Below are 25246 nucleotides of genomic sequence, written 5' to 3' on the forward strand. Positions count from 1 at the left end.
TCTTCCGTCGAACTTTCGGATTCGGTAAATATCCATTAGTGATTTTCGCTATTGTTTGTAGAGTCTAGATTGACAGGATCTGGCCATCTTGTTATGCTGTGAAAATCTGAAACTGACATATGATCTGATATCTTTACCAATAGTATATAACAGATACCCTAACCCTATTCCCTTTTTATCCGGAAGATCGTCTGTCAATCCCATATTCGAAAAGAGAAGAAACTCCCCGTCGATCTCGCTAGAGAATTGTTTTTCCAGCTATTAAACCATAAAAACCCATCAAAAAAATCTCTCCCCAACGCAGATCAGCATATTTAAGATCCGCAGAAACGGATTAACTCGGAAGCACCGAAGGTAGCAGAAGGACGAAAATCAAAAGGGTGAGTAAAGTGTGGCTCGGCTCAGTACTCTAATTGTTTATTCCCATATGATCGAGTTTTCCTTTTCGTACGAAAAACGCTTTTTCAATTTTTCTTTGATCCCATAAGGAAGGTTATACCGAGAATTCCCCTCGGTTTTGATTTTCGTTTCTACCCCTAATCCGTCTGATCATGAGTGGCGAATTTTTTCCTGCTGGAATTCTCCCTTAATCAGACTTTCTATGTTAATTATCCCCCCTTGTCTCAAAACCCACTTGATCCTCCTGGCGCTACTTGTTCCTCTATCGTAATATACCAAGAGATGCTGTTATTCGTATTATTCCGTTCTCCAAACCCTTTTCGCTTCACATAATGGTAACATCATCGAACAACAGCTTTCTAGGGTAGGGATGAAGGGTAAAAGCTTTAAACCTCTCTAAGAGACCGAGGTGAAAAAACCCAAAATCTTAATTCTAGTTTTAACTCCGATAACCCTTATATCGATATGTCTATACATCTCTATACCGTTATTATACCGTAAATATTCAAATGTTCTTGATATCTTTCATTTTCATCATAATCATCCATTCTATCACCGCTCCCTCATTTTTCATATACATCTTTGTCGGTATTCGATCCTTTTTTTCGTCTCTTCGTCCTATCGTTTCCGCTATAATACCTATAGATCTCTCTACGATATATTTGCCTATATTGGGCTGTATGTTTCAACACAACGTCCGTAATCCTCCAACCACTGTCTCAAGCCGCGGATTCCGGAACTCTATACCTTATATGTTGATTAGTTGGAATAAACCAATATTACCTCATACATTCCCACCTTGATCTCGTCTTTATCGCTAGGTAACCGCCAACTATCCTTTCAATTTTTCATCACTTCCGCTCTCAACTACATGGACTCGACTACTGCTGTAGTGGAATACAGGAGGTAGAGGTCTCGTACATATTTCGAGTACACATCTTTTGACCTTTTGTATTGATCTCTTTGATACCCTTATATTTACGCTTGATTTCTTTTTGACAATTTATTATACTATCGGAATATATACACGCAATCCCGAAAAGATCGTCAATCTTTGTCCCAATCCGTTTTTTAGATTTCATATATCAATATCAACAAACTCGAAAACCCATCGCCCTCTTCTTCTATATGACCTAGTGACTAGTTTGGTGACGAGTTTATCCGCAACTTCATGCTTTTCGTGGACAAACGATCTATACTTGAAACTTTTACTCTTGAACATACCTTCTTTCTTGGTTATATATACTTCCGATCATTTACTTTCATCGTGTTGTAGATCCCTATCTTTAGCTGTCTCAGTTGTCCTTATCATTTTGCAGCAGGAGCTAATAGCTATTTCAATTATACTGCTTCTTATCATACCAACCCATCCTCCTTTCAACATACCTTCACTTGAATCACTAATCAACATATACTGTCCCCGCCATACAATTAATATCATCCGGTCTACAACTTCCATACATCGTCAACAAATAGATCGTTCGGCTATTACCTGAACAACACTCGTTACATACGTTCGCTCGTCCTTCCCGTCGCCCATTAGACAGAATGGCGACATCATCGTCTCCACCACCTCCCAATCTCGACCCTCCTTTTAGGGGTTATATAGAAACCACGTTCGATGCTTTACTTGTCTTTGAAGCTGCTAGACGAGGTATGATCCCCCGAGTTACAAGGAGGTTGATAGAGCGTGAACGAGGTATGGTGCAATCAGGAGCTGTTTTCGTCTTTGACGAACATGAAAGTGGAATCAAGCGTTGGACAGATGGGTTGATATGGAGTCCAAGTAGGATATTGGGTAATTTCTTGGTAAGTGTCCATTTTGGCACGATTTTCCACATGACTGCGGCAATGATATACATCCGACGCCAATCACCTCTCGGAGGTATAATGAGAACTAACATTAGCTTCTCCAGGTCTATCGAGAAACAGACAAGAAACAAAGCGACACCCCGACCAAAACATCAACATCACCACCGGAATCATCACCTACCGGTAGCACACCTCAAGGCAAACCGGGACCTTCCTCGTTAGGTATCTCGGGAGCATACGATTCACCTGCAAATGTTGGTCACGTTCACCCTAGCGTCATGGACGCTCCATCCTCGTCAGTGCAGGGCATATCGGATTCCTCAATCCTAGTCCAAGGTGCTTTAGCAAGACCACGTTCTGCTAGTGAAGGTGGAGGAGCTATGGAAAGACAACGGGAAAGACAATTGGTTGGAAGTCTTACAAATAGTTATAAATTCAAGGGTAACGGTTTGGTCAAGAAGGTAAGCACCCCTGTCCAGTATGTCATCCTATGAAGGCCGGTCCTGACATTTTATTCTATGTAGACCATGTCCGTTTCTGTGAATGGTTTTAATCAACATATGGTCTCATACTACTCAGTCCAGGATGTACTCACAGGTAAACTTCGAGCACCTTCAACGATACCTGAATTATCCTCTTTAGAAATTAGTCAAGAATACTTGAATAGACAAAACTTCCGTTTCCCTCCGCTGATCGAACGAGGTCCTGATGGTATCATGAGGTATAGGTGAGTACACTAATTCACCGAATCATATAGTTCATTCACTAATCGCTTGCAACAGAGGCGAAGCGGAAGAACCACAATCACCCACATCACCCAACAGTCAATACTCATTTCAGTCCTTTCCACCATCCTCGTCTGGAGAGTTCTACGATGGAGGAGTATACCCACAAATGACATCTCACGCACCTCGAGGTGGATCTCCACGAAATCGATCAGTAACTGTACCCATGCAGATTCCTCTACCTCCACATGCACCTTCTATGGCTGGACCTTACATTGGCGCAAGCAGTCACGGATCGGGCTTTTACGATTCTCCATCGGTCGGATCCATGCATTATGCCCCATCTCTCGCTCGACAATCTTCAAGTAGTTCGATACATTCCACTTCAACTTCTGGAGCTATAAGGCCTGGAAGTTCCAGTCGTCGATATGATCCTTATGGAGGTGGTCCTGGTTCAGCCACTTCACCTAGGTTATCCGGAGGACTTCAATATCAACCTAGTCTCCAGCATAGAAGACAATCACAACCTATGCTGCCTGAAAACGTCTATTCACCGCCTAATAGCGCTGGCTACGATATAAAACCAAATCCGTACTCCTACCATCCGCCCTCGACTGCACCTTCTACATTTTCAGCATTCTATCCAGATGGATCCTCTGGACCAAGTCATTCGCATACCAGTCATTCAACTCATCATCAGCATCAAGCCCATATGGCTTCCCCAATGACATCACCTACAGCTACTACATTTGCTACAGCTCCTTCTCATGGTTATGCAGCTTGGCAACCTGTTCCCCCTCAACAACCAGGAAATAGTTTACCTTCAATCCAATCCACCTCGAGCTCGAATTCCCGGTTGGTACCTAGAGGTGGTGACTTTGCTAATCCACCTTCTTCAGCCGGCTCTGGCTCCAGTGGAGGAACTGGAGTAGGTAGAATCCCCAGTGGACCTACGGGTATCAATGGATCTCAGCAACCTTCCCCCTTACATAATGGCTTAGGAACAGATCATTGGAATACGCACACCACTGTCACCGACACAACACCCAATGTGTGGAGCGATAATACAAATGCTCAAGGTGGTAATACAAATCAAAATTATATGCAACCGATACATCAACAACATGATGATTGGACAAGAACCAACGCTGGTGCGATTGTTTAATCATCCATGTGTATATAAGCTCAACTGTACATACCAGCCAGTCAACAGTTTAGAAGGGTAACGGTAACGTGTCATCGTAAAGGATGTTTCTGTATACTGCAAACGCAGGAGAGCGGATGTAATCTTGGTAGAAAAAAAAATCGCACTCAACCTCCAACATCAAAATTGTCAATATAATCATTCATTACTTTATCAGTACATTATTTTGGGCTTTCTCAACAACATGTTCGAATAATCAGTCCAGTCGTGTCTGCGACGGTCAATTCATTGGGTCCGCTTTCGAGTTTGGTATCCTCTGCTTGGTTAGCTCCTCTGCTTCCAATACAAACTGTGTAGCTTATTTAGAGAATTCAACGGGTCAACATACATAGCCCTAATTTTGGTGTAAATATTAGTCTTATCTCAATCCACATAACCGTTACTTAGATTTACCTTGCATACTACAGTCATCGCAACCACCTCATCAAACATTCACCTTACAATGTTCATTAATACCAGTATCATTTATATGTATATAGTTTCATGTTGAAATATTCATTGAGAAAGATGTGAAGAGATAAACACGAAAGAAGGAGAGAAGAGAGAATAAATGTAAATTAAATACGAGAAATAAATAATGAATGAATTATATCATCTATGTGTATACAATTGTCGATGTTGCTTGCCGCAGACTGCAGTTGTAATCCCAAATATCCGTACTCTCCTTGCACCGGTGTTTTTCGTACGAGAACGAGTTGTGTCAAGCTTACCCTAAGATCGTAACTTTTAGTTATTACCTGTTCACATGTGCGATATTAACCGTCAAGGTACTGACGGGAAAATATCATATCATATTGTTATCGTTATTTTCTTTGTACCTTCCAGATCAGCTTGTCACTACCGTTCCTTTCTCTCGATTGTACAACACACAACACGTAGAAAAAGAGTAACTTTATGTGGAAGATTCTGAGGTGGAAAAAAAAAGACAAAGGTACAATCGGTAAGGTATGGGATGGATAAATTCAAAATTGAAAAGTCCTCGCTCAAATTCTATTTGACCGATTGATCGGCTTTCTTCTCACACTGTCATAATTGTGGTCGGAAATGCCTTTTCGCAGTACTCCTGTAATAATGATGTAAAAATACGAAAAGGAGTCCAGAATAGATGATGATGATACTTGTTCATTTTATGAGTGAGATCTTAGATGATCGATATTTTTGAGAGAGAGCATGCATTCAGTATAAAGTAATATCTTTAAGGATAAGTTGACATGAGACTAAGTAATCAAATAATATTAATTTGATATACAGAGTAGTAGTATGATACAAAAGTGAAGTTATAGGTGGGGTGCTGCTACAAGCGCTTATAAGTGATACTTCGAGTATCAGTATATATAATCTCGGATATCTGCGGTATTTAAATATTTAAATGGATACTGTAAGATTACGTACCTTGAGTGTTTTAACGAGTCGAAAAGATCTATGAAGCGGGGTCAACTTATCACCCACTAATAGTGTAACTGAGGATCTGATGAGCGACGATAAAATTCGGTTAAATCAAGACTAGTACGAGTACTGTGGATAATCTCAAACTGAGCAATAATTCATCTGGGACTGGGACGAGAAAAAAAGCGAGATAATGATATATGTAAATGTTCTCTTCATTCCTCTTTGAACATGAAAACTGCTCATAATCGATTATCGTGTCTTTCATCCTTTTGTACATAAATTTCCATACATTAACAGAATTATCATTGGATTTTCTATATCATCAAAAGGCAAACAAAGTCAATTTCAAAGGAAAAAAAAACGAAAAAAAAAAACGAGATATACTAGCAATTCTAGTGCAGTAATGACTGATCTTCATCTGGCTAATGCAAATGAAATTGAATTGGCAGCCATTTCAGCTGGAAGTACATTTTTAACAAGATCAAGATCGAATAACAATACTACCAACAGCAACAATAATATTGAATCTGAATATGATATTCAAGCAAGTGATTCCAAATCACCTTCAGCTTTTAATTCTGTAAATGGTTCACCTAGATTTAATGTTGATCCTATATTAGAAGCTCAAATTGAAGATTTACCTTATCATCATCATCATCAAAATCAAAGTGGTGATAATGATCAAGTATATCAAAGGAGATCTACATCTTCTAAACCAAGTATTCATAATAATAATAACAATAATGATGAAGATCCAAATCGTCAAGTAACTATGATGAATGATAATGAAAATGAAAATAATCACGGAGAACATGATATGATATCAATTTTACCACCTGTTGATAAAGGTATAAAAGCATGGTTATTTTTAGCAGGTGCAACATATATGGAAATTATAATTTGGGGATTACCATATTCAATTGGTATTTTACATGTTTATTGGACAAATACAATGTTTAAAGGTAAAGGTGGAGATTCAATAATTACTTTAGCCGCTACATTACATACTGGTTTATTATATATCTCTTCAGCTTTTTTCGGAGTGTAAGTTTTTATTTAATTAAAATTAGTTCCGGTTTTACTCTGTAATCGCCAATCTAATTAATTTAATATTTCTTACTCGACATATAGTTTATTCGCTACTTATCCAAGATGGACAATGCGAATTCAGATTGCTGGTCTGATCACTGGATGTGTATCTTTAATAGCTAGTGCTTTTGTAACTCAGGTGAGTATTTCTTGTATCGCAACGCACGTGAAACATCTATGTGTCAAGCTGAGGCGGGTGTTGATTTGAATTATAGCCATGGCATTTAATCGTCACTATTGGAGTATTTTATTCAGGATTTTATGGTGAGTATGACTAGTACAGTAAGAACCACAATCATAGTATAACTGACAAATGCTGTTCATTTTCATCTCTTTCATAGCTGCATATCTACCATGCGCAACATTATTATTTGAATGGTTTCATTCAAGAAGAGGAATGGCATCAGGAATAATGTATGCAGGAAGTGGAGTTGGTGGAACGATATTTCCATTTTTAGTTCAAAGTTTATTAAATAAATTTGGATATAAAGCATCAATGATTTCTTTAGGTTTAGGATATTTAATTACAGGTGGAATTTCATTAATTCCAATAAAAAGAAGAATTCCATTATCAAGAATTGATCAACAAGGTACAATATCAAGAGTTAAACCTAAAGTTGATTGGAATTTCTTAAAAAGAAAATATTTATGGTTGGCTGTAGCTACTGTTGGTATAACCAGTTTAGGTAATTTTATTCCTAGTTTATGGTTACCATGTAAGTTGAATTATGTATACATGCTTCCCTATACCAATAACGTGAAAGCGAGAATTTTACTGATATTTATTTATCGTTTACTGTCTCATGAAATAGCATACGCCGATGATTTAGGATTAAAGAATCCAAATGGTACTGCTCTTGTTGCTTTGCTCAATGGTAAGTCTACCTAAAAGACGTTCCGTGCGACGAGATCTTATTCCACTATTCGTCATGTCTATTCCCGTTATATTCTTTAGCTGATATCCTGGATTATAATTCTAATAGCTGCATCAGCATTTGGAAATGGACTAATCGGATATATGTCAGATCGAATGTCACTTAGATCAACAATTTTGATATCTTGTGTGGGAAGCGCAGCTTCATGTGCCTTCTTATGGGGTTTCGGTACAAACACAGGTGTTTTAGTTGCTTTTGCAATTATATTTGGTCTTTTAGGTCCTAGTTTCTCTTCTGTTTGGTCACATATGATTCATCTTGTAGCTAGTAAGTTGCCTTTCAATCTATCTGCTTCAGTTTCTGGAATATACTGTGACCAATCGCTAACGTATCGTTATTCCATTTAATTTGCTTAGAGGATGATCCTGCTGTGACGGCTTTAACATTCTCTATCATTAGTGTTTTTAGAGGTGTAGGAAATCTTAGTTCGGGTAAGCAGATCATACGCCATTTCGGTAGACTCATAAAGTTCATCAATACTGATACAGTACGTTTTGCTAGGTCCTGTATCCCAATCTTTACTTCAATACGGAGTGTTGAAAGGAGCTACAGGCGGATACGGTGTTAACAATTATGTGAGTTAATCCGTATTATTACAAGATATGATCATGGAAAGTTGACATTCGATTTATGTGATCGTTAACAGGGTATACTGCTCATATATACAGCTGTGACTATCTTCCTCGGTGGAATGTTCGGGTTACTGTATTAGATATTCTCAAGAACGAAAAGGATGAACCGGATAAGAACCGAAGGCTATATAGCGTATATAACATGAAGAATACCAGCCCTTTAGACATTGTACAGCTCTGCTAAGTCGATATGGCCAGAAATATACCTCTTAGCTACAGAATCCTTTTCAGACGGGCATATGCAGGGAATTGTTAACATGGAAAAGGGGTGCAATATGGATTCATGAATGAAATATTGCTACGGTCCCAATGGAAAAGGAAGTTAATATCGTAAAAGCGGTGTAGATATAGTTGTAATGATCAAGTTGAAGATGAGAAAGCAGATCATAGGTATATATACATGATGAAAAAATCAAATAGATGCATAATCCAGTCAAATCATTCCATAACGTTCAATTCGCTTGTGATCCCGTTGTATAGTATTCAGTAAAACTGATTTAACACTTATTCATCATCTTGTAAATGCTCTTCACTCCCCCAAGCTTCTAATCTACCTCTAGGTTCCAATCCTCCATTTACTTCATCATCTTCCCACCAAATTCTCAAAATAGCTACACTTGTATTACCTACTTTATTATCCAAGCTGATAGTTTCAGGTACATGTAAATCAATTGGTGATTTCTTTGATACTTTATCATCATCATTTGAATTATCATTATTTATGTTTGATTTGGTTAAGATTTTGATTAGAGATGATAAACATTCTTGATGAGTTACACATAAAACAATACTTTTACCAAATTGATTTTGTCTAGTTGAAATTGATGAATTTCTTGATATACCTGGTCTAGGTAATCCTTTTATTGAACTTAGAGCTCTTTGTAAAATTGGTTTATTATCTTCATTAAAATCAGGTTGAGCTTGCCCTTGTGATTGAGTTAAAAGAGGTGTTATTGGTGTTGAAGTTGAAGAAGTAATTGGTGTATGAGTTTCAATTAAAATTGATAACCAATCGTGTAATCTTGCTGATAATCTATATAGTCAGTGTATAGTCAATTAGTGTCATTACAAAATTCATATCAGCAAGATGCTTCAGACGTCATTTTCTTCTTGGTGATTTGATAATACATGTACAATATACTCGAAGATAACTTACTCTTCTTCTGATTCAATACCTTTAGAACCTTGTTGTTGTTTCAAATCGCATTTTTTTACTTCTTCCCAATTTTTACCTTGTAATTCACCATAATTTCTTGCTTTTAATCTTTCGTCAGTATTAACTTTATTATTACATTTAGCTTGTTTAGAACAAATGATCTTAGCAGTCTAGTTTTTTGCAAAGAAAGAATCAGTATTATGTCATCATATCATTATTATTATCATGTTATTATTGTTGTTATTGTGAGTAATTACATGGAATTTCCGCATAATCAGTAATAGTCAAAAGAGATAATTAGGGATTTACTTACTTGTTCTGCTCTTTTCAATGGACTTGACCAAGCTTCAGTGAATGGAACTAATTTTAACCATTGACTTAATTTTTGGGCTTGTTCTTCACCTAAATCCGATAAAGGTGTATCTAATTGACCTTGAATGATGTTTTCTTGATTACTAATAGACAAAAACAAAGAGTAAGCGATAACTATTTAAGTTGAAAGTCTACTACGAAGGAAGAGTTTAATGATTCAGCTTACAGATCAGTTTGACCGTGTCTGACAAGATATAATAACATCTTCCAAGGTGTTTTTCTAGTGCGTTTCGTATAATCTGTGGCTTAGAAGGATGAACAAATTAAGAGGGATACTTAATTGGGATACTGTATATAATGTGTTGATAGGTTGGTTTATCAGACCTCCCGCATATATATATATATATATATATATATATATATACCATGTAGAAGCTCAAGTATCGTTCAGCTTCCATCAGTATATCCTTTCATTATTTTACCTTGAAGCAAGACAAGAAGAACGTTCGTCCGATTTTGACGGAGTATTGACACTCTTTTCTTGTCTCTCCATTCTTTGATAAGCTTTGAAAACATTCAGCCAAATTTAGAATATGTTTAGGGCCAAGGATGAATGTGGAGGGTAAAGAGAAAAAAGATTTACTTGCATACAAACAATCTATGTTGATCTATGATGTAAATTGTGACACACAAGACATTCCGAAATTTTGATATTTTATTGACATTCTAAACAATTCTTTTCCTTTCATCCCTTTCATCTTATCCTAGCAACTTCCAATTTACAAACGTGCAATGATACCATTTCACAGCTCTTGAGATTATCGTCGATATTATGCGAAGAAGAAGGAGGAGGTATTTAACTTGGTAAGAATGAAGGAGGGAAGATTGTTCTAGGTCCATACCAGTTACCCTTTAACATGTTTGAAAAGTATGCTCTTGGCATGACATCTTTGGTAAGATGGTAGAAAAATCTATATAGGTTCAGTGTATGAGTATGAAATCGTAGTAAAATGTAATTACTGTATGATTGAATGAAGGAATTTGACTTACCTATTAGGTACAGATTGATCTACGAATCTACCGAAACTTTCTTTTCTTTGAGCACCATATTTGAATTCAGCAAGTAACAATTCACCTCTACCAGTGAAAAGAGGACATGAAGTGTAACCATCGTAAATAGCATTACCGACTTTACCGGTTTCCATATGAGATACTAAGTTGTGTGTGAGAACAGGTGTTTGGCCGGTGATAGCGGCAGCGGTCTAGATTATGATATATTCTCGCCGATCAGCTTTCATACATCCTGGATATATGCAGAAATGAAATTCAGAAGGCTAACTCACCTTTGAGGTAGGTAATGAAGAAGAATCACCTAAAGAGAAAACATTTCCATATTTTTTATGTTGTAAAGTACCTTGATCTACATCTACCCAACCTACAGAATCTGCTAAAGGAGATTTTTTGATCCAATCTAAAGGACCCATTTGTGGTACAACATGTAATAAACCATATTGTTTTTCGATTTTTTTACCTTTATTTTCACCTGCAACAACTTCAAATACAGCAATTTTTTCATCTTGTTTAATTTCAACCAAATTTGTATTGAATAAAGCATCAATTCCTTTTTTTTGTCTAATAGCATCTAATGCTTTAGAGTAATGAGGTACAGCAAACATTGATGGCATACCAGTAATAAATGTAGAATGGTTATTGGAAGTTTCAGCTTGAGATTTCCAGAATGAATCGGCCATATAAGCCATCTTTTGTGGAGCTAAGCGGAAGATGTCATCAGTCAGCTTGAAGAATTCCGTGATCTGGAACAAAAGAAATGGTTTGTAGGTACTCACCACCAGCACATTTGACTACACCGAATGGTTGGGTGAAGATAGCTTCACCTTCACCTTTGTGTTCTCTTACTAAATCCCAAGTTTTATCGGCGGTTTCGTATGAGTAGATCGTCGATACTTTTGATTTAGAAGGATCGGCAATAGCATTTTTCAAGCCTTTGATGTTATCCCAATCTAATTGAAATTTGTTCAGTAAGAACGGTACCTCGATTTCATAAAACATGTCATCGTAAGGGAACTAACTTATTTGAATACCAGCAGCAACGACTAAATAATCATATGAAACTTTACTTCCATCAGCAAGTACTACTTGATTAGCACCTGGTTCGAAACCTGAAGCGTTTTGAGGAATATGAGCGAAATTTGGTGAAATTAAAGAATCTAATGGTTTTCTATATGTTTCTTTTGAAGCTAAACCAGATCCAACAATTGTCCATCCAGGTTGATAATCGTGATTTTTAGCAGCCTAAAATAAAGAAAACGAAAAAAATCAGCTTTTAATCGACAATCAAAAAGAATTGCAAAACAGGATTATTTGTCAAAATCACATACATCAATAATAGCTACATCACCATCACCTAGTGTTTTACCTTGAGCTTTGAGTGCATTGTAAATTTGATTTGCAGCAGCAAGACCACCAGCACCTTATCATCGGGAAAAGAAGAGCATAATTAGCAAGAGATAGATATATATCGATCTCACGTGAGTAAAGAATAGAAATACTTACCTCCACCGATGACTACGACCTTGTGCTTTCCTGCAGCAGAAGTGGAAGCTAATCGAGCGAGTGAAGGGAAAGCTTTAGGAACAAGAACGGACATGGTGGCAAATGTGCTTTTTTCTGGATAGAGATGATTCAAGAAAGAATCACAACAAACATTTGCATAAACAGATATATATTTGTTTTTACTGTTCATTTCAAGCTACCATGATATAATCCCATAATATAATGTAACATAACGATGATTCCGAATTCATCCTGAACTTTTTAATCCATGATTACAACACTATTAAATAAATCCAACTTTTTTTTGGGAATAACATTCACATTTCAAGATTGCGCCATCGATGAAATCCTTAAATCCGGGGCAAAAGACATCTGCACGTGGTTACATCCGAGTATAGTATAGTATTATATAATGTAAACAGAGAACCACCGTGTGAAAGTTGAAAGTAGTACTGTATCAGATCAGACTGTATCATGTTGATCTGTTCTGTTGATCTACAACAATAATAACATATCACATCCCCCCACTCCGTAGCCTAGTCCCCTCATCATTGCTATGTAATATCATATATATATATGAGACATCCTCATCATATCCTCGTACTACTTACATAGCTTCAAGATTGTAGCGACTTATGTTCAATCCGCCCCTTCCTCCCCTTCAAGGGGATACACAAGCAAATGGTTCTTCAACTTCACCTTCTAAGAGTAATAATGCATTGATGCATACTTTGTCTAGATTATCTCAATCCACATCCAGACCATCAATGGACAGTGAATCATCTGATCAAGGTCTCACACGTCAAACTATGAAACTGGGTAAGGAAGCTTGGAGAAGAAGTGGTTTAGGCTCATTATGGGGGAAAAGTAACGATGATTCAGAAACAAAATTACGGTCTGATGATCCTCGTAATAAATCAAGATCTGATGAAACCTCTTCGTCATCAAGACATTCAATCGAGTCAACTTACTCAACTACAGCTTCTCTGTCACAATTACGCTCTCAACCCCTCGACACATCTTTGATTTTATATCCTACTTTGACTGTACATCCTCCTCCAGTCAATCATAATATATTGGTATTATCGTTATCACATGTTAGCTCTGCACCACCGACATTATCGAATGATGAGTTATTCAATATTGTACTCAGACGACTAGAGCCTTGGGTAGGGGAAGAAGGAGAAGGTGGATACGTCTTGATTATTTTAGCGGATGAAGAGGGGAATATAAAAGGTAAAGAGAAGGAAACTAGGAAATTGCCAGGTATCACATGGTGGGTGTGGCGATGGAAAAGGCTACCTAGAAAGTGAGTACTAGTATTCAAAGGGTGAAAGTAATGGACGAAGCTATACTAATCCATACCAACAGATACAGAAAGAACTTGAAACGATTGGTATGTGTTCAACGCTTCTGATATAATCAAAATGAGAAGTATCTCAGCTAATATTGACTCATGTAGTATATTGTTCGCCCTTCTTTATTCACACGAAGTGAGCCAGCTAGGTTGTGTAGATCCATAATATAAGCTAATTCAGCTCCCTACTAGCACTCCTCCCATTCATTGTCCCATTCATATCACCTAAATCTTACTCGAAACTTCACCCAGTGCCTTGCTTAATATCCCTCTACCACGAACATGGTGTATCTTTACATGGAATTGATCTTTCTTTATCGGCCCTAATCACTGAGGCAAGAACGTTACAAGTAAATCCAGGACTCTTACCTCCGATATCGACCAAGAAGAGTTTAGATGATCGTCCACCCCTAAAAAGAGTAGATAGCGGTTCAAGTCTGGCTAGTTGGGGATATCAAACTATATCATCAGCAGTAGAAACAGCGGCATCATATCTCCCTTTACCACCATTTGGCTTTTACGAAACACAAGGTAAATTGCCAACTGGCAATAGTGGATACTGGGGAAGGAACGTCGATGAACTTTTACAAGAATATGGAGGTAGTCTACCACCTTTACTTACTGAACTCAGAAAAGTCATCTTGACGGAATGTGTTTCAACTGAAGGTGTTTTTAGGAGATCTTCGAATGTATGTCTACTGCCGAATCCATTCTGCTTGAAGCTAATTAATGTTATGAATTAGTCATCTCTCTTACCTGCAATTATCACTTTGTTGGATCTATCAACAAGTCGACAGCCCCGGCTGCCGTGGTCAGATCTAGCGAAAGAGGATCCATTACTTCCGCCAAAGATACTTAGTCGGTTCCTGGCAGAGTTGCGCGAACCAATCATTAAGGAAGACTTGTATGTCATAATAAGGGGGACAACGTCCATGGATGAGTGAGTGATTGTTCTGTGAACGAGACCGTGTTATATTCTCTGCCTGAACCTGACAAATGCTGCTATATAGTGTAAAAATGAAATTCATTCCCTCGCTATCCACTTCGAACCGACAAATACTCTCTTATCTGATTCACCTATTCCACGATTTATCGCTTCATGCCGAACAGACCAAAATGACTTCACTCAACCTCGCTATAGTTATCGCTCCTGTCCTCATCTCAGGATTAGATCCAATAGAAGATACGATCCTATGTCTCGAACCTGATAAACCACTTCCCGTGGGCTTGAAAGCCATGGCAGAAAAGAACGGTATAAAAAGTGGTCAGGGGACTTTGGTTGGTTTGTTAGAGTTATGGATCCAGAATTACCTTGAGATATCTGGTGATCAAGCAGATAAGAAGAGGAATGATGATGGATTAATGGGAAGTAGAAGACATTCGTTGCTCGCTTCTGCGCATTGAGGTATCATATTGACCATGTAATGTTAGCAAGAATTGTAGTGGTCACTTTGGACCTTGGACATTGAACCGTTTGTACAAGATTGGATTGGTACATGTTTTATACTACGAAACGGACAGTGGTATCTCTTGTAGCTTTTTATCTGCCTGTACTATGTAAATCGCTAGGTCCTCTTATAGATTATGCATGTAGCGTTACCTGTAGATTGTATTCGGACAATCCAATTTCTGTACCTTCTTCATAAATCCACCAATGGGGGAACTGTATTCGGAAAGGTAATGCGAGAACGGTAATACCGATCAACAATATCTCATGGAGATGCCTAAATGAGTAAGGTACTCGTACTGTATACACCTAGTAACTAGATATGGCGCTATAGCGCTTACATATATAGGAAACACATCAAGCAGTGATCGTAATATCAAAGGATGGGATACAGGACTTCCTTTAGTTGAAATTCCGGCAAAGCTTAAACTCAATTATTGACAGCGGGTATTAAGATGGAAAAGATAATCAGTTAAAGTGGGGTAAGATTAGTCGCACACGTATTTCAAGTATTTGCATTGATAAGTAGTATACTGGATGATGGTAATGTATGAACAATCATGTATTATATACTTTCTTTTGTGCATATACATACATGCATAATCTAAATAACCAAAATATAAAGAAAGAAGTTTATTTTTTGCATTTTACCACTGTTGCCGAAGAATCAAGTCTATGCCGAAAAACACATTACCCTTAGATCCAATCGTCACCCGAAAGAATACCCAAATTGAGGCAATATTGATAGAAAAGGCTGAACGCTACGTTTGATACAACTTGCTATCTCAAGTTACCGTATCACAGTCCATCCAGCAGCGAAGATACTGTTCTATGCGTATAACCATATGAAGAGGGAAACTTACAAGAGGAGATATTGGCAGCAGATGTACAAGTAACGAGATCTGTCTTACGATTGCTTTCTATGCCACCATTATTATTATATCATTATTCAGGTAAAAGACAATCGTAAAGCTGGTCAACTTTTTATACCTTGAATCTTCAGGGTTAAGATCGGGATGTTTCGCTTACACAAACGATTTTTTTGTATTTTTTGGGCTTAAGGTAAAGGTTACAGATGATATAAAAATTATTCTCCAACTCATGATTCCAGGAAACTGGTGGTGACGTGTTGTAGGTCTAAGCGCATGAAAAAGTGAAAAAGAAAAATTAAAAACATAAAAAATTAAAATAAAATTCCAGAAAAGATAGGTTGGTTAGTCTACTTGGGGCCCGAACAGGCTGTATTACCTTATCCAACTTCAGGTATATGAACAAGTCTCGAATTATTTGTCACTAGATCAGCTTTCCTATGTATAAAATATAAAAGAAGATAAATCGCGCATTCACAATCATCATGATTGTGGGAACAACGAATTTCGTGGAAAAGTTTATTATTGGAATAAACTTGTACTGTATGCATAGATAGATAGATGCGAAAATTGACAGGTAGAATCCAGACTTCAAGCTAAAAGTTCTGTGCAGGTTAGTACAAGTTGGAAAGAAAAGTGAAATACAGTAGATAAATGCATAATTTACGGAATTCATTGAAATCACTGTACGACCGAATCTCAGGGTAGATGATGTAGTTACTGTACAGTAAAAAGGCAGTAAAGGGGGAGTAGCAGAGGCAAGTTGAACCCTTATAACCTTCAAAATCATTTTATTATTTTAGGGGTTTTAGTCTATTTACCTTAGTGATTGATCCAACCAAAGAACAGGAGCAGTTAAAGTAAGAAAAGCAAAAGGACTAAAGTAGTCACCTAATTCTACCTGTGGTACTCACTCATGTACAGTACGTATGTAGCTTATTCCACCAAGCGGAAAAGACTTGATCACCAAAACAACCCTTTTTTTTTCTTTTCTCCTTGTACACATATACAAACGGTAAGGTTATTCTCCCATTCGCCGCACAACCTTACTCAAAGCATCAAATGGTTACATACTACCAAATCCATTAACAACGATATAGACTATTGTAGTTTTTGTTGATACACTATTTGACATTTTCGATAAAATAATAATACTACTATAATTGATATCTATCAAAGAAAGAAGAAAACGATCGATTTGCTTCAAAAATAGGATAGAACAGGATATCACGCGGATCAAGGATTGGAGTTTAATGATTCAAGGATTAATCAATAGCTATAATAATAGACTTTTGAACAAATTGCGTTTCCAGTTCAACACTATCAATTCAGATTCCAGCGTTACATTTTCATCGCTCTATATCATCTACAATTGACATCGAAAGTATATACAACGACGTTATAAGGTCCTACCACAACTCGATTGAATATTAAGCTAGAAGACCACAATTAGCCAATTGGGACTCGCCGCTGTTTCGATCTCGATAACTTTCATTCGATCGTAGTTAACCATAATACACTCATCAAGCCTGTCCATCAATAACATTCACCAAATATAGCAGAATCGTGGTCAAGAAGGACAGGGTGGATCTGTATACCCCAATATAGGACGATCTTGTACATGATAGTGGTGCAAAAGACCTTTAATCTTGTGTGTGTTATATCTTTAGATTATCTTTGCAATAAGTCAGTTCACCTCATTTCTCCGCTACGCATTTGCAACTGATCTGATTTAGCTGACTGTTCAACTATACAATAGCCATCATGTCATCGCCTAGAGAAGGATCTGATGGCGCCAGAGTACCAACTATAAATCCTGTGATCCGACCAACACCAGGTACAACGCCCCAGAATTCATCAGAATCAATACCCTCGTCTTCGTCTTCATCTAATACACGATGTTCCCGTCCTGGATCAGTTACGATGCCAGCTAGACCAACGTATCAAACAGGTCAATTCGCTCCTGGGTATGCGCCAAAACCTATATCGCCCTCCGCACAGTATAATCCAAAAGCCACAACACCAACGAATGAAGGTACACATCGGTATAGTCCAACAGTTTCACCTTCAGGAGGGATGGACAGTGGTGGGCCTTTAAGTCCATCTTCAACCTACGGAAGCAATAGTTTCGTATTTCCAATGAGATCAGTATTCCAGGGCTTGAACAATTCATCTGATGGACACAATAACAATATCGGTGGACCATCTTCTGGTGGTAGTACATCATTAAACAGAGTTCAATCACGTTCAAGCGACACTAGAACACCTTCATCAAGATTAGATAATCGTAGATTCTCACAAAGTTCCTTCAAAGGTGATAATGATGCTGGTATTCAAACTATTGCACAAATGTTACAACAACAAGATGATCATGAACAAGGAAAACAGAAAGAACAAGGGAAAGGTTCAGTAACGTTTAATGGTAGAACAGGTGATCGTATAGCTTCAGTATCAGGAAAAGGTGTCACTACACCTCCAACACCAAACTCGTCTACGACTTTCGAACTATCGACACCATATAAAGGCGATTCAGCCCCAAGTAGTCGTAGAGCTAGTGCAGAAGACCAAGATCAACAAACCAAAACAACTGAATCAACTGAAAGACCTCATCTTGCTAAAGGTGGAAGTTCCGGTACAGTTAAACATGCTAGTGATCATGGTCACGGTCATGATAAACCTGTTAATCTTTCAGCAGAAGCATCGGGGAGTGGATTACCTCAAAAAGACAGAACACCTGTTGGTGTACCTCAAGATACACCTGCTACTATCAATTTCCGTGATTACCCAGCAGAACAAGGTAATGCAGGAGAAACCACTAATTTCTCTGCAGCTGGTCAAGGTGAATCATCTACACCAAAACCTCAGCAGCGAGCAGGAGAAGCACCAAAATTACAACAACCTAAACCTCAACATCCAATTGCTAACGCTTTAGATGAATTGGTTCAGAAGAAAAAATCATCAACAAGAAGTGAATCTCGAACAAGTCTAGAAGTGGATGAGACAGGTATTAGATCACTCATCAATGATTTTAGTGGTATAGTACGTTTAGGAGAAGCCGGTTCATTCGCTTCAACAGGTGGGACAGGTACTGGGGGGGATGGTAATGGAACTGGAACAAGAGGTTCTGGAACAGGTACAAAAAGTAGTCAAGGTCAGCATGGTGGTGTTACAGGAGATAGCGGTGCATCTGGTAAAGGTGGACCAAGCGGACCTACAACAGCAGCTAGATTAGCTCAACAACAAAGACAACAAAGTCATGCTACGACTCGAGATTCAGTCAGGGATTTCATCAATCAGCAAGCTCGTACTGTCAATATGGCCGATCCTAATGCACCTACGCCTTCTCCTCACCCCGAAGGAGAAGGAGAAACGATCGATTTACCTAATATGGGACCTGGTGATGGTCTTGGAATCAACGGCACACCAACACCAGCAGAAGCAATCCAGTGGGCAGAGGACAAAGACGATGCAAGTGCACCTGCGTCAAGTGAACAGGCTATCGCATCTGGAGACGAGAAAGACGGACTGACTGCGTCAACAAGTGAAGCTGGTTCGGAACCTATCGTCACATTCCGTTTTGAGCACGTTTCAGATAATGACGGGCATCATGTCGTAGTTGGTAGAGAAGGTAAATTGAGGCGTTGTGAAGACGAGCCTATCACCACACCTGGAGCCGTACAAGGTTTCGGTGTTTTAATGGTACTTGAAGAAGATTATGATACCGGCGTATTGACTGTTCGACAGGTCTCAGAGGTACGTTTCAATCTTGCAATGAAGATGAATTACGGAACGCATACTGATATGATTTGTTCTTAGAATGCTACCGAATTACTTGGATTGTCTCCCAAATATCTGTTTAAACTTGATTGTTTCACCCGTATATTAACAATCGATCAAGAAGATATCCTTCGAGATAATTTAGAATACTTACCAATTGCCGAAGGTGGTAAAGGTAGTGTGGAAGAAGAAGGACCCTCAGTGTTCTTGTTATCAGGATATGGTGAACCTGGGAGTGATGATTCCGAAGAAGAAGAAAGTTCAGCAACTTCAGCTGGGAGTCTGAACGGTCGAAGGCGTGAATGGAGTTGTTGGGTTGCAGCTCATCGACCAAAGATCAACGCATCAGAGAAGGTTGACGAGAATGGTCTCACTGCCCCAGATCCCGATCTCATCATTTTAGAATTCGAATTAGAACGAGATGAGTACAATCCCCTTATACAGCCTTTCGAACCACCTTCAATCTCTTCTACAAATGGATCTGAAACCCCAGAATCAACTGCGGGAGCAAGTGTCGGCAAAGGTTCAAGTGATGGTACCGGTTCAGCAATCGCTTCAGCTGGATCTTCCATGACTATTAATTCAACACCCAAGGTCAATCAACGCACAGGTTCTGACGGTTCGACCATGACTATCGGAGGAAACTCGTCCACTCCGAACACATCCCAAATCGCTAGTGGAAGTCGTCCTTCTTCTATGTTACCTCCTGGATCCAAACCTATGGGCTTGGATGGTATTGAGTTCGAAGTACCAATTGAAAAGATCATCGAAAGTACGACTAATCACGCTAAACCTTTACGTGCATTGGAACGTATGAGAAGAACAGGTCAACATGGTGGATCTTCGACGGATTCAGCGTCAGGTAGTAAAGGACGTAGAGGAGCTAGAAGACCTGTAAGACGTCCACCAACAGGTACAACAGGTACAATGGATGTATTTGCTGTTTTAGGTCAAATCAATGATCAATTAGGTGCAGCCCCAGACTTAGAAACTTTTTTGAAAATCACCGTTGGTGTCATACAAGATTTATGTCGATTCCATAGAGTGTTGATTTATCAGTTTGATGAATCAATGAATGGTCAAGTAGTATCAGAATTAGTTGAATGGGGTAAAACAACAGATTTGTATAAAGGTTTGATGTTCCCAGCAGCAGACATACCCGCACAAGCAAGAGAATTATATAAGATAAATAAAGTTAGATTGTTATATGATAGAAGCCAAACTACTGCAAGAATGGTTTTAAGAAGTAAAGAAGATTTGAATACTCCTTTAGATATGACTCATTGTTATCTTAGAGCAATGAGTCCAATTCACATCAAATGTAAGTCAATTCTCGGCATACAATCTGCCAGATCTTTTTGCTGACTATGAATAAACTTTTGTAGATCTTGCCAATATGCACGTCAGATCATCAATGTCCGTCTCAATTATGGCTTTTGGCCAATTATGGGGTTTAATTGCTTGTCACTCTTATGGTCATCATGGAATGAGAGTGTCTTTCCCTGTTAGACAAATGATGCGAATTCTTTCAGATTCCATTTCCAGAAACATCGAAAGATTGAGTTATGCTCAAAGATTACACACCAGAAAACTCGTAAGTCAATAGAGCATCTCAGTTAGAACCTCGCTAACGGTGTTATCACAGATTTCCACAATACCTACTCAAGCTCATCCAACCGGTTATATCGTATCGAACGCAGACGATCTCTTGCAAATATTCGATGCAGAGTCTGGTCTTTTAGTTATTGGTGACGGTTGTAAACTGCTTGGACAGTGAGTGTGTACCCATTCGTATGTGACAATACCTCTGACACTATCACTCTTGCAGGAATCATCAAGGTCAATCAATGTTGGCTATTGCAGAATACCTTCGAGTCATGAAATTCGACGCTTGCAAAGCATCGAACCATATACAGAGAGATTTCCCAGATTTGGTCTTACCTAGAGCTCAGGATACTATTGCTGGTCTACTCTACGTACCTCTTACTGCTAAAGCGGGTCAAGATTTCATTGTGTTCTTGAGAAAAGGTCAAGCACGTGAAGTACAATGGGCTGGTAAACCTTACAAGGATGAAAGAGCTGGTGATTCGGCAAGTCTAGAACCTAGAAAATCGTTTAAAACATGGTCTGAAATCGTTACAGGTAGAAGTAGAGCTTGGACAGATGATCAACTTGAATCTGCCGGTGTCCTTGCTCTTATCTATGGTAAATTCATTCAAGTCTGGAGAGAGAAACAATCGGCTATGGCATCAAATCAACTCACTGCTATTCTCTTATCAAATACAAGTCATGCTGTTCGAACGCCTCTCAGTCAAATTATCAATACGTTGGAATTGGCTCTGTCCGGTAATATCGATTCAGATGTCCGAAGTATGCTGGAAAACAGTCATCAAGCTTCAAGAGCATTGTTGTTCCACGTACATGATTTACTCGATCTTACACGTATCGAAACAGGTAATGAAACAGCATTCAACGATCCATTTGATATCCGACAATCCATCTCAGACGCTATACGATTATATCAAACCGAATCTTCTCGACGTGGACTTGATTTCCGAGTCATCACCTCTGAAAACTTGCCTAAATATGTTATTGGTGATTCAAGAAAGATCAAAACTGTTATTTCCAACTTGGTGGCCAATTCCGTTAAATTCACTGAGAAAGGTTTCATCGAGGTTTATTGCGGTTTACAACAGCCATCGTCATCGGACGGTGGTAGTAGATCTGGTGAATTAGTTAAAAGTGGTCAAGTTCCGATCGAAATTGTCATCAGTGATTCAGGTTGTGGTATCGCTACAGACAAGCTAGAAGCTATGTTTGTAACTTTAGAAGGTGCCGATGAAGTAAAAGCGTCATCCAATGGGAATGGCTTAGGTCTAGGTCTCGCTGTAGTAGCTAGAATTGTCGAACAATTGGATGGTCAGCTACGTGCTGAATCAGAAGTCGGTGTCGGAAGTCGATTCTTCTTCACACTACCAATGCTTGTTCACCACGGTCGACCAGTCTCAAGATCATCAAAAGCATCAAAAGATTCTGGTAAACTTGCTGTGCGTGATAGAACGGGCAGTTCAGGTGAAGGATCGGTCGTTTCAGCGCGTTCGGGAATGTCAGAAGTCGATTCATTCGTTAATGATTTCGGTAATAGTCACATGTTGAATCATCCTGTAGGTGCTGATGATCAAAGAATCAAAGACGCAGAATATAGAATGTCCAGACCTGGTACTTTCCCTGTAACAGATTCATCTTGGCCAGTTAAACCAAGTAGAATGGACGCGGATCAAGAACAAACAATTTCAGATCCTTCACTTACTTCAGGACGTTCACCTGCGATCGATAATCATCCAACAAGAATAGAACCACAAAGAAGATTATCTTATAAACCTTCTTCTTCATCACCCAGAAACTCTGCAGATTTATCATCGTCACCTTCACATCATCATAGACAATCATCACATCCTGTTACTGCTAAAATCAGAAAAGATTCATCGACCTCAACTCATTCAGATTCTTCTGCACCCTCACCTTTGCCTGGTAAAGAAAAAAGAGGTTCTTTATCAAAATCTACAAAAGCACCTTCACCACCATCAAACCAATCTGAACGTACAAAGAAAACACCAGAAGGTAAAACAATATTAAGAGTTATGGTTGTAGAAGACGATATGATAAATTCACAAATTTTGCAAAAAAGATTGAAAATGGATAAACATAAAGTCAAAGCTGTAACAAATGGTCAAGAAGCTGTAACAGCTTTAGAAAATGATTGGGATTTTGATGTGGTTTTAATGGATATTCAAATGCCTATTATGGATGGTAGACAAGCTGCAAAAGAAATTAGAAAATTAGAACATAAATTGAAAGCACCAATTGATATCAATCCATTACGTGTAGATGGCAGAATCCCGATTTTCGCTGTATCAGCAAGTTTATATGAATCTGATAGAGGTAATTTGGCTCAAGATTTCGATGGTTGGTTATTAAAACCACTTGGTAAGCTTATAATTGCCTATTCCTCATGTTCGTCGAGAGAGTTCATTTTTCTAACTGACTTGATTCATTTAAATAGACTTTGCTCGTGTAAGAGTATTACTTTCTGCTTTGGAAGATCCAGTCAAGAGGTCCGCGGAAGTTTATGAACAGGGTCAGTGGGAAAAAGGTGGATATCTTAGAGGTGAGCATTCATATTTTTTTTCCAGTAACGTCAAAGGTTATCAGCTGATCATCGTAAAACACAAATCAGATGCCCCTTCTCCCGTACCCTCTCCAGGTGTTTAAAATTGTAGCTTTTTGTGCTATCAATCTTCAACCTTTCCCTTCCTTTTCGCACACATCATTTTCTCCTTGTTTTTGTCCACTTTTTTCTCCGGATATAATTTAACGGATGTTTACAGCTTGAATTGTTTTTATCATATTGACGTCAACGATCAGAACATACGATTTTTTCTCGCTCTCTCTCCTACATATTGTACTTTATCAACCAAGGAATGTTATCATTATTTCCATTTTGTTTTACTTTGTTCTCACTACTGTATTTTTAGACGATGTTCCAATAGAACAATACATACAATTAATTATATTAATTCAATCCCCTTCCGTTTTCCCATCTGACTAATAATTTCGTTATCTAGACTTTTTGGGCTATAAAGATCTTTCTATTCTATAATCTTATTTTTATTGGTATTTCACACACCACACTAGCACACACGCAAAGATCATTATGCATTACTTTGAACAAAATATATCATTTCATTTCCTTATATCCTTCATTACCATTGATCGACTACAGACAGTATATACATGACTTATCCAGGAATGCCCGACGATATCAATTGGGTTAAATCATCTTGTTTCGCGTTTGGCGAAAGTGAAACTGAAACTAGCGTCGGAGAACTTCAGTGAAAAAAGGTTCAATTTCTCGGACTTTGAACGATTTCATCTCCATTTGAAGGTGCCATACAAGTAAAACATCTCTACTGAACTGGTGGCGACGAAACCTACTGTACGGTGGGAAAGTCTGGTAAGAAAGGGTAAAAACGCGAAAATGAGGAAAAGCCAGGAGGAGAGTTGCCGGTACGAGTACTGTAAACTTAATATTACTTGGGTGGCGTCTATTTTTACCTATTTTTGCCACCTTGCTTGGGCTGGGAGAAAAGTTGAGCACACGGCCCAGGAATCAGAAGAGATCATCGGTAAAATAGGCACTTAGTTCTACAGAAATCACGTCATATCAGCAAGCTTGAACCGACAATTGAGGTAAATCACATTGATATCATTTTAGGCGTTATAACTCTTTAAACGCGTAAAAGCAAAAATACTGTAGGAATAAAGCTAAGAGAGAGAACGAAAAGCGTTAGACTGAAAATCTTGATTTTTTGGTTTTTTTTTTATATCTTCTTTCAGGAACTATCATAGAAAAGAGAACGCGTCCGATGATATTAATTATGTTCGGTTTTTGCCTTTCCAAGTACAATACATAGTAAAACAAGGTTATTTTTTGCTTACTTGCCATCTCCCATCCACAAAAACCGTTCTGTTCGTTCTTTCTTTCTTGTCTCTTATCGTTTGTGATCAA

General features: G+C 38.3%; 6 protein-coding genes across 6 annotated transcripts; 4 read left to right on the forward strand and 2 right to left on the reverse strand.

Annotated features, from left to right (window-relative positions):
• Positions 1 to 1947: 1947 nt before the first annotated feature.
• Positions 1948 to 4101, forward strand: L201_000502 (uncharacterized protein; the record flags this gene model as incomplete). Its single annotated transcript, XM_066216302.1, has 4 exons — positions 1948 to 2208; positions 2316 to 2672; positions 2736 to 2938; positions 2994 to 4101. 4 exons carry the CDS (start codon positions 1948 to 1950, stop codon positions 4099 to 4101), a joined length of 1929 nt encoding a protein of 642 aa, XP_066072399.1.
• A 1831-nt stretch (positions 4102 to 5932) lies between these two features.
• L201_000503 (uncharacterized protein) lies at positions 5933 to 8265 on the forward strand (the record flags this gene model as incomplete). The annotated part of the gene is made up of 9 exons (XM_066216303.1): positions 5933 to 6573; positions 6661 to 6757; positions 6834 to 6882; positions 6960 to 7334; positions 7431 to 7493; positions 7602 to 7820; positions 7910 to 7984; positions 8055 to 8128; positions 8200 to 8265. 9 exons carry the CDS (start codon positions 5933 to 5935, stop codon positions 8263 to 8265), a joined length of 1659 nt encoding a protein of 552 aa, XP_066072400.1.
• A 424-nt stretch (positions 8266 to 8689) lies between these two features.
• L201_000504 (uncharacterized protein) lies at positions 8690 to 9917 on the reverse strand (the record flags this gene model as incomplete). Its single annotated transcript, XM_066216304.1, has 4 exons — positions 8690 to 9218; positions 9342 to 9511; positions 9655 to 9796; positions 9880 to 9917. 4 exons carry the CDS (start codon positions 9915 to 9917, stop codon positions 8690 to 8692), a joined length of 879 nt encoding a protein of 292 aa, XP_066072401.1.
• Positions 9918 to 10509: 592 nt separating this feature from the next.
• Positions 10510 to 12321, reverse strand: L201_000505 (uncharacterized protein; the record flags this gene model as incomplete). The annotated part of the gene is made up of 7 exons (XM_066216305.1): positions 10510 to 10624; positions 10704 to 10915; positions 10997 to 11424; positions 11501 to 11674; positions 11744 to 11966; positions 12053 to 12144; positions 12228 to 12321. The coding sequence occupies 7 exons, from the start codon at positions 12319 to 12321 to the stop codon at positions 10510 to 10512; spliced, it is 1338 nt and encodes a 445-aa protein (XP_066072402.1).
• Positions 12322 to 12862: 541 nt separating this feature from the next.
• Positions 12863 to 14988, forward strand: L201_000506 (uncharacterized protein; the record flags this gene model as incomplete). The annotated part of the gene is made up of 6 exons (XM_066216306.1): positions 12863 to 13536; positions 13599 to 13623; positions 13690 to 13720; positions 13777 to 14273; positions 14328 to 14524; positions 14595 to 14988. 6 exons carry the CDS (start codon positions 12863 to 12865, stop codon positions 14986 to 14988), a joined length of 1818 nt encoding a protein of 605 aa, XP_066072403.1.
• A 2676-nt stretch (positions 14989 to 17664) lies between these two features.
• Positions 17665 to 23949, forward strand: L201_000507 (uncharacterized protein; the record flags this gene model as incomplete). The annotated part of the gene is made up of 7 exons (XM_066216307.1): positions 17665 to 19653; positions 19717 to 20998; positions 21063 to 21271; positions 21323 to 21450; positions 21506 to 23664; positions 23741 to 23845; positions 23915 to 23949. The coding sequence occupies 7 exons, from the start codon at positions 17665 to 17667 to the stop codon at positions 23947 to 23949; spliced, it is 5907 nt and encodes a 1968-aa protein (XP_066072404.1).
• Between the last annotated feature and the right edge of the window lie 1297 nt (positions 23950 to 25246).

Source organism: Kwoniella dendrophila, chromosome 1 (genome assembly GCF_036810415.1).
Source record: "Kwoniella dendrophila CBS 6074 chromosome 1, complete sequence".
In the NCBI taxonomy this organism is placed as follows: Eukaryota; Fungi; Basidiomycota; class Tremellomycetes; order Tremellales; family Cryptococcaceae; genus Kwoniella; species Kwoniella dendrophila.